The sequence below is a fragment of the Entelurus aequoreus genome, linkage group LG09 (genome assembly GCF_033978785.1).
Source record: "Entelurus aequoreus isolate RoL-2023_Sb linkage group LG09, RoL_Eaeq_v1.1, whole genome shotgun sequence".
Classification (NCBI taxonomy): Eukaryota; Metazoa; Chordata; class Actinopteri; order Syngnathiformes; family Syngnathidae; genus Entelurus; species Entelurus aequoreus.
Window position 1 is genome coordinate 5,539,954 of NC_084739.1, and position 10,039 is coordinate 5,549,992.

The 10,039-nt window shown below is 38.3% G+C and overlaps 1 protein-coding gene across 1 annotated transcript; it reads right to left on the bottom strand.

Moving 5' to 3' along the window:
• Positions 1-7,578: 7,578 nt before the first annotated feature.
• Positions 7,579-9,639, bottom strand: LOC133657081 (uncharacterized). Its single transcript, XM_062058003.1, has 2 exons — positions 8,110-9,639; positions 7,579-8,008 (listed from the first exon to the last, which is right to left on the bottom strand). The coding sequence occupies exon 1, from the start codon at positions 9,572-9,574 to the stop codon at positions 8,117-8,119; it is 1,458 nt and encodes a 485-aa protein (XP_061913987.1). The 5' UTR covers positions 9,575-9,639; the 3' UTR covers positions 7,579-8,008; positions 8,110-8,116.
• Positions 9,640-10,039: the final 400 nt, after the last annotated feature.

A 10,039-nucleotide genomic window follows, 5' to 3' on the forward strand; every position in this document is an offset into this window, starting at 1 on the left:
CGTCTTGTGTCCTGTGTCACCATACAGCAGCGTTCCTCCGTTTCTTGGTTTCGAGCTGTGTGTCTCGTCTCCCCGAATTCCCTCTGGTTCCCTGGCTGCCTTCCTGGATCTCGACCTCTCGCCTGGACACGGACCTTGACGACTCGCTCCTGCCCCTGACTTCCTGCCTGTCCCTGAACCTCCCTCCCTGGACTTCCGCACCTCGCTCTACACACACCTTCAACAACTCCTGGTAACACTCCTCAGATAATCACTACACATAGTCACACCATACATATTTTGGTTTAAATACACACGTCACACACTTGTATTAATAAATATGCCTAGAGCTAACGACGTCGCCGCCTCTGTGCCGTCTCCTTTCCCCACTGTACATAACAATATTATTCACATTTGATCATGTACTATACTGCGAAATCATGTGTATATTTTCACTGTGGAATCCGAGTTATATTCTTTTAAATGTATATAAAAAGTGACACATTTTTATTCAAGGAGTGTGAATTTAGATGGTACTAAATTATTTAGCATTGGTGATTTCAATACATTATTAACAGCATTTCTGGATTTTTTTATTTAAAATATGTTGAATAATTGCACAAACACATTATTTGTTCATTTTTATTATTTTTAAAAAGCTATTTGCTATTTATTATCAAATGTATTTTTTAAAAGTTATTCAACAACCATATCTACTTTCCAAACCTTTCTTATTCATTCTCACTTCAGGTTAAATATCTTGTTATATTATAGCCGTCTGGTATTTGTGTAAAACTAAATATTTATTTATTTATTTATTAAATTTCGATCATTCATGAGTGAGATCGGAAATACCAACACTGATTACTTGTATTAAATTGATCTATTGATTTATGGTTAGTGCTATTTACAGTTTAAAAACCATCAACACAATATTTAAAGTACTTCCCTATTCTCTTTTAGCATACAAAACAAAGTTAGTAGTACACAATAAATAAACAAAAGCAAAAACTACTACCAATTACTTTTTTTAAACACTTTGCCCTCACTCTCTATTGGATGCTGCCCTTTTGTTTGCTGCAGCTGTTACATATACTGTAATATTGTACATGGTAATTGGGATTTGTTATATATTGTATATATTATATAAATATATTATATAATATAATATATCAGTATATATTATATACTGTATATAATATGTAAATATATATATATATATATATATATATATATATATATATATATATATATATATATATATATATATATATATATATATATATATATATATATATATATATATATATATATATATATATATATATATGTTATATTTTATATTGCTACTATGGTACATTTTTTGTCTACTTTATACCTGCATTATCCTTTCCATCCTTACCCTTTCCAACCTTTGTAACTGAGCTACTGTGTGGAACAATTTCCCTTGTGGATCAATAACGTTTGTCTAAGTCTAAGTCTAGTCCTCCTATGTCCATGGAATTATTCTGGGTTTGTAACTATTAACAACAAATATTAAGAAAAACAACTAAAAATATCAGCTAAATAACTGGTAATAATTGGTATTGACTCTACCAATTTATGGATCGATCCATCCTCTATGTGTCGGGTACTGACTGTGACAATGCTGACACAACAACAGTTGTTATATTATCCTCTCTATATTAATCTACTTGTTAATTTCCTGTTGACAGCTGCTTACTTTCTGCTATAAAGCGCTTCCCCCTACACTTCTTAAACTTTACGAAGCACTTACTTTTTGGCGTTGTTTCAAACTAGCCTAGGGTGGCGTGGCTCATCTGGTAGAGCGGCCGTGCCAGCAATTTGAGGGTTCCAGGTTCGATTCCCGCTTCCGCCATCCTAGTTACTGCCGTTGTGTCCTTGGGCAAGACACTTTACCCACCTGCTCCCAATGCCACCCACACTGGTTCAAATGTAACTTAAAGATGTAAATAATGGGTTTCACTATGTAAAGAGCTTTGAGTCTCTAGAGAAAAAGCTCTATATAAATGTAATTCACTTCATTTTGGTTAGCTTAGCTATAAGCATGCCTGCTCTCGGTATGTAACATGTTTAACTTCGTCCCCCAGTGATAATGTTATTTGAAATACCGAGAAATGTACTCGATTTGCTGTAATGGAGATGATTATTATTAACTTAGGGGAGCGCCTCCACACTGTGTATGGAGACACATAATTAGCGGCAGGCAGCTTGTCAGTCAAGAGACTAAAAACAAATAATTGCCAGAGAGAGGGGATCCGCGTTTTAGGCCGGCATTAAAATTCATTCTTCGGCAATGGCAATTACGTATTTTTCATGTAAATTGGCCGATCGATCGGCACATTCCTAAAAAAAAAAAAAATTGCAATTGCAACATTAGGCATTTTTTTCCAGAAATTCTCATGGATATAGTGCAGGGATCCCCAAACTACGGCCCGCAGGCAGGATCTGGCCCACCAGCGTCCAAAATCCGGCCCGTGGGAAGTCCCAAGTTAAAAAAAAAAAAAATATATATATATTTTTTTAAATTATTATTATTATTTTTTTTATTATAATTTTTAAAAAGTTGTCTTTTTTATCCATTTTCTCCCGCTTGTTACTCTCGGTGTCTCCTAGCCGCTCAGGCAAATCATATTGTCTAAAAATGCATTTTCCCATCGATAACGTGACATCATGCTTGGAATATATATATATATATATATATATATATATATATATATATATATATATATATATATATATATATATATATATATATATATATATATATATATATATATATATAGTCGCGATTTCTGTGGTTCATCCATTATACAGTGCACAATACCCGGGTAGAGCGGAATATACGTTAGGTCCCGAAAAAACACAAGAGGCTATATCATCCCTACAAGCCTGTCTCGCAGGTTTCCCTGTGCCATCAGGGGATTTTATAGCAGGGAAACCTGCGAAACAGGCTTGCAGGGATGATATAGCCTCTTGTGTTTTTTCCTGACGTAACATATATATATATGTATATATGTATATATATATATATATACAGCCTGGCCCCAGGCCAAAATTTTTTCACCCAATGCGGCCCCCGAGTCAAAAAGTTTGGGGAGTCATGGTATATTGTCATGGGTATAGAGCCAAACATGTAGGAGGTTATCTCCAGTATGAAGGCGTACTATGGTGCAAATGCAAATGTTATTATTTTTTTCCTTCAGAGTGACAGTCAAGTTAATATCATCTCAGAGAGAAACAAATCAACATGTCTGCAATGTCATTATTTCATGGTGTCCACACAATAGCAAGACTTACTGTATGTCAACCGTTTCGCTTTAATTAGTCATCCATCGTAAACAGCTCTGCTGTTGACCAATTTAAAGTCTCTCAGTTTGAGTGTTGAGGCAAACATCGCTTTGACTGGTGCAATGTTATCTAATGACAGACACAGAGGACGGATGCGTCTATTTCAGGCAGCGCTCATCTCTGCTAAAGTGAAAACTGTAAAAGGACATAGGGTCTCTCAGGTTGTCTGTGGGGAGTGGAGCTGCCTCCCTTGTTCATTGACATGTTTTCCACAATGGTTAGTCTGATCAGTGGTCAAAGTAATCTTCCCATGCCAGAAGACATTCAAGGACGAGCGGAGAGATCCTCTGGGGGATAGAGTGTGACTGAGTGTTGAAACAGATTAGTTCTGCTTTTGACATGCCCACTTATCCCCGGGGACAGGTGTGAAGAATGCTCGCAGTTTGTGGGCAAAAGCCAATGCTTGACAAAGCCAGCGGGGATGGGAATCTCACAACAATTCACGATTCGATTCCAATTCTTGGGGAGACGATCCAATTCAGAGTTGATTGAGCACGATCCTTGATTGAAAAAGATTCTTGCAATATATTGTTTGGTATAAAAATTATAATACAACTTTTTCAAAATAGGTCACAGGTTGTAAAATTTCCTCTTGGCTGCCGACATATGACGTATATGAGCAGTGGGTAAGCGCAGACATGGCCTACTAAAGAAAAATGTGATGGACTGGTAAAATTACGGCACAATAACTTAAAAATAAAGACAACTTCAGATTTTTTTCTTTGTTTAAAAATAAAACAAGCACATTCTGAAATTGTACATATCATAATGTTTTTTGTTTTTTTTTAAATTACCTGTTGTGGTTAATAGTATTCTATCTTTATTTGTCGTTATTTATATTTTCTGAATACATTATGTGATAATGTTCATCAGTCAACTCATTGTTGTTAATTTTCAATCTATCAAGATACAATGATATCAAAATCAAATTACAGCATGTTATTTATGTAGTTTGATCATTTTCCTCGATTGTTGTACTAATATCATGTGGTTTATTTTGTACATATGTAGCATCATCTACAAAGATACAAATAACTGCTATTGCGACATCCAGTGGACACATTAAGAACAGCAGTTTCTTTCATTCAAAAATGTCAGGTTAATTTTTATACTTAGCAAACTCATCCTGCGGGCCGGATGAAACCTGTTCCGGCCCTCGGGCCGTACATTTGACACACCTGAATTAGATTGATGTTGTTTGGAAGTCATGTGATCTACTGCTATTAATTATCGTTGTCTACGAATACACATAACATTTTAATTTTGTATTAATGCCATTGTGTATACAAAAAAATAAAAATGTGTCAAAATACGGGTCTCTGGAGGTTTTTCCTCCACCAGTTTGTGCTAGCATCATGTCACGTAATTAAAGTGACTTCTTCAGAACATCCTGACACTTATCAAACGGGTAGCTTATGTTATATATTAAAAAATATTGACTTATTTCAGATTCTATATATTTAATATGTATGCTTGTACCCGTGTGTTCTTCTTCTGTAACTAATGTAGTAAAGAGCGGCGTGTTGGACCTCCACGGAGATTGTCGAATTGACAACGCCTACATCCATCCATCCATCCATTTTCTACCGCTTGTCCCGTTCGGGGTCGCGGTGGGTGCTGGAGCCTATCTCAGCCTACATGCCTGGTTTCCAATCACATAATCTAGGTGTGTTAATCTGATTATTCAAAAGCCAAAACATGATTAGATTAAGGGGTTTAATGTGTTAAAGAAATCCGATTTTGAGCCAAATTATTTGAGACTAAAGCCTTTTGTTGGTATTTTAATCCAAATTGGACTTCTGAAATAAAATACCTTTTGCAAGATATTCTTATTTATTGAGATGCACCTGTATATGAAATTACATTATGCAGAGATGATTACCTTGTGCAGAAATTGATATGTGATTTTAATATTAACGTATATCATACATGCAGGTCGGCTTTTTGTTATGAATTTTGTTCGGATGTTTTGTAAGTAGCCTAAATAAATGTGGTTGTGTCGTTTATACTTTACACTTCAATTGACTAAATGATTTAGACATTTTGCCAATTAAAACTAAATCAATTTAAAGCTGAAATACTTTTTTGCCTATAAAAATTGTGACTAAAACAACATTGTAACCTACCACCGTTGTATCTGAGACTTTTGCAGGACTGCACATTGAGGAGGATAGTTGCTCAAGTCTCAGTATTGTTCCATCCTCGTAAATCTGGCAACTGGCTTGCAGCAGACTGCTTCTTTCACTCTCTTGGATCCTAAATCAATTAATGGGGTCTTTTGTCTGGACAAGTGCTTCTTTCTTCTGTTTGTCTTTGTTCCTATTCTTAGCCAAGCTCGACAGCAAGGATCCCCTTACTTTTTGATATAGGTGGTATTCTTGATGTCTTTGTAAACCTGAGTATTACCTCTTTAATTCAGGCACAATATCCCACATTTGCCGCTCTCAGCATTTTTAACAATCAATGTATTCAAATGCCATGTTATTCGCAATAAAAGACAGTATTTTGCCCTAGAAAACAGTCTGAATAAAAAGTGTGTCTTATATCTGAGGTCCCAAGGGACTTCACCACATAGAGACAGAGCTTTTCTTCCAGTCACTCACACACACACACACACACACCAGTGACACAGAAAGAAGCAGCCAGCCCCGACACCCTGGAAAAAAAGTGTCTCAAAGGTTTGGCATGTTAGTTAAAGGAATTATGATGCATATTTTAAGATAATGGTTATTATTGAAGTGGAGTCATCAAAAATGTTTATACAGGTAAGAAATACTGGATGATTATTAAAATATGATAAATTAAAGTTTCACTTTGTATTGACACGCGATTCTAAAAAAATAATCATATTTTTTTCCTTCTTGAAAAGGAGGGCTTGTCTTATATTCGGGTCAATACGACACAGTAAACAAATTGAACTGATTCACTTGGCCAGCTTCCCAACAAATGTGTTCATCAGCATTAAAATATAATCAAATATTCACATGCAATTCCCCTACAAATACCAACTACATGCACACTTCAGTTAGATTTTTTTAAATTATATTTTTTAAACCCAATCACAAAAATGTTAGGTTAGTGTCAAGGCTTAAACATGCCAAAGTGTTATGATACTCCCAGTGCGATCCCTTTCGGCTGATTTTTTTGCTGAGGATGGTCCCCATGCACAGGTGACCGAAAGTTTTAATGAATTGAATGCACAATAGGTTGTTTGGAAGACTGCAACAGTGCAGAACATTTGCATGCAAACTGTTGATTACATGCATTATGTGCTTAGTAGCTATGTGCACTCTGCAGATAATTACTTAAGTGTGTTTTGCAGTCGAACAAGTGTTACTACTGTACATATTTGCCCATGCCCCTCTTCAACTTATTCAGGGGTCAGACCGCCCACCTAAGCGAGCTTCGTTTCCTCTGTTTACAGAGCAACATGTATATTAAAAAAAAAAAGATTGTTGTCGCTGAACGCCAATGATCAAGATGTTGTATTCTCTACTACACAGGAAGTTCAATATCTAGTCAAAGACAGCTGTGAATGTTCCCTGTCTGTATTTTGGCAGATAATATCTATGTTTACATGCGGCACATTTATGTACTTTGATCTAAAACTCGGTGGCTTGGCATTCCAATACCATGGTTTACACAAACACTAAATAAGTTGATCCGATAAGTTGGTCCTCCCTCCTCTTGTTTCTCTCTTTCCGATCTTTTACGTGCCATTTAGAGACCCATCAGCCCTCCTGCCCTGTCTACACCTTGTCAAATTGTATCTTTGATTCTTGGATGGGCTGACCCTAAACGAATGTTGTTGTACTTAACGTGCAATGACAAATAAAGCATACTATCTTATCTTTTGCTATACGCCGTGTTGACTACACGGCCTCAGCTCATTGGCTTTGTTTGATTGATTGAGAAGTTTATTGACATCTTAAAGAATTGAATCCATGTAATGCTTTAAAAAGGCAAATAGATGGCACAAAAAGCCAAAAGGCTTGTTTCCATTGTGGGCTCTTTGTACTCCACACATTTAATTGTCTCCTCTCTGGTGCCGTGTCTGTTTATGTAAAACCCTCAAATCTAAACTCCAAACATCCCAGAACAAGCTATAGTCTGGTGGCTTAGTGACATTACCGTTACGGAGCGGATAAAAGCGCCACATTTTTTATGGGCCTTCTTTATGACCTACTGAAGGATTTTAGAAGGGTACTCAAACTTAAATATTGAAAATACCTTTATAGTGCACATAAGTTATTTTGATCAATAACTGCAAAAAACGCCTATACTAAAAAAGGACTAATTCTTGTCATGTGTCCTCCTGCTGCTAGTTTTTACATCATACTTGCACAGGGTGTCTACAGGTAGTGTCTTCACATCCCAGAACAGCCAGAATGCCAATATTTGATTCCATTATGAACCATTTGGCTTTCAAATAAGGCCTCATTATGGACGGAAATAGCAAAAAGTATCATTTTCAGATGATGATTCAAGACCCAGCACATGAAGTATTATCCATAAAACCTTTAATGCAATTATAATGTTAGAACTCTGATTGAGGCCAAAAATAAATTAAAGGGGCAAGTCAGCTGGTGCACATGATCAGCATGGGGGCTGAGGACCAATGGCCTGGATGACTCTTCTTACTACACTATGAAGTAATCTGCACGTGAAACAGGCAAGAAAACAATTGTTGTCACAATTTAAACAAATTGACATGCATCATAATGTGGAAACTTGGTGTATTGGTGTGCATAACTGTACCTGGTGTCTATTTGCAGCAGTTGCATTTGCAAAGTGGAGAACAGTCAATATTAGCATTGCTGCATTTACAGCTGGAACAGTCACCTTTACATGAGCATTTTATCAGCTCTCTGCAGGCAATGGAGACCTCGGGAATGGTTATCCAAACTGGAACCCATGACCCTGTTTCGTCCTTGGTCCATCCAAAGTCCTTTGGAGAAGGAATCACTTGCTGTGTGTCTGTGCTGGTTGCCCAGATTCCTGCCTGAAACACAGCCCGTTTTACATGCTGGAGTAGGGCATCCTGCGTGGGAGGTAATCTCTCCATCGGCCGACTGTCTTGACAGAAGAGTTCCTTCCTTGTTTGACTGATGGAGTTCAAAGGACTGGATCTGTTGTACAGGATCACAGTCAGCCTCTCAAGTGTCTGGAAATGCTCAGAGTCAACTTTTAGTTCCTGGAATGGATGCTTTGCCAGATACATAAATGTTTCTGTAGCAGCATCATAGGCTTGCCAGGCCCTCCAAGCTGACTTCTTGCCTTTTCCGTTAAATGCAGATGTTGTGTCACAACCTGAATATGCGTGGAACATAAGCAGACCTTGTGATTTGGGTTCCCCCAGGCTTTTGCAGATGTGGTTTATGTGGTAATATCTGAACCTTTTTCCCATGCCAAAAGCCACCCAGATGTCAGTCAATGGTTGAAGCACCACCAAATCATAAAATAAACCAGCAAGGATCACGATGACATCAGTGTCCACAGTTCGCACAAGAACTGTCTTTGCTCCCTCCTTCAATGCGCATTGTAGATGGACCACTATCCTTGTGTCTGCCTCCTCATGGTTGCAACAGTCCATCATGCTAGTGGAACCAAAAGCTTGTCCTGACACCGCTTGCCCCGATGTGACATACACAGCTTTGGTTGGTGGCCAGCTGAACTCTTGGATCTTGGATGTCAAGAAATCAAACAACTCCTTCTTGTTGATTGGGTCGCGAAGAAAGTCCATCCAGTTGCCTGGCAACTTTGTCGGGCCTGACACTTTCCTGCGAACACCACGTCCTCTTTTTTCTCGGGTGGACTCCTTCAAGCTGTCAGGGATGTACGTGTCCCATACAACATCCAATCGTTTTGCATCCTGCAGCTGCTTCTGCAGGTAGGGGATGAAAACCTCATTTGCATAAGCATCAAACGTGCTCACTCTAATAGTGGGCAGGCAGTGGACAATTACTGCCCCATCTAGGACTTTGAAGTCATAGGTTGAGGGTGGCTCTGATTGTGCTGGCTGCTCAAGACATTGTAGCAGGTCTGATTTGGTGCCTGTCAGATGAAGTTTTCCAAAGTCTGAGAGAGATGGAGGGAAGGACTGCACCTCATGTGTAAAGAATTCATCCAAATTACTCTCACGGCTCTGCATAGCTACATATAGCTGGCCAAAGAGTGCCACGTTGTTCTGAAGCACTTTAATCTTTTTCCCATCTTTAGACATTGTCTTGCGTCTAGGTTGCCTGAAGACTGCCAAGGAATTCCTTTTAATCGGATCATGGATAGATTGTGTGCGTTCAGCAAGCACCTTCTTGACAAACTCCTGATATTGTCTCTTCCCTGTGTCCTCCAGGATGAGCATGGTATTTGCGACTAATTTATCTGCGCAGTTGCGACTATCAAGAGTCACAAGTTCCTCGAAGACATCCAGGAAAGGGTTTCCCATACGCCTTATGGTATCTGACAGACTGTTGACCTGTCTCTGGAATGTCTTCTGTGTGCCAAGACCCTGCTCATGGTGCTGGAAGCTCTCTTTGTCATCTTGGAGATATTCCTCTTCAAATTCCTTTATCAATCTTGCCATTTCTGGGCCTGTGAGCATCCATCTTCTGAAGGCAGTTGGATTTTCTGTGAGGCCAACCGCACCACCTGAACCTTTCACATTCTTGTTCTCTTGTTCATGAGCTTG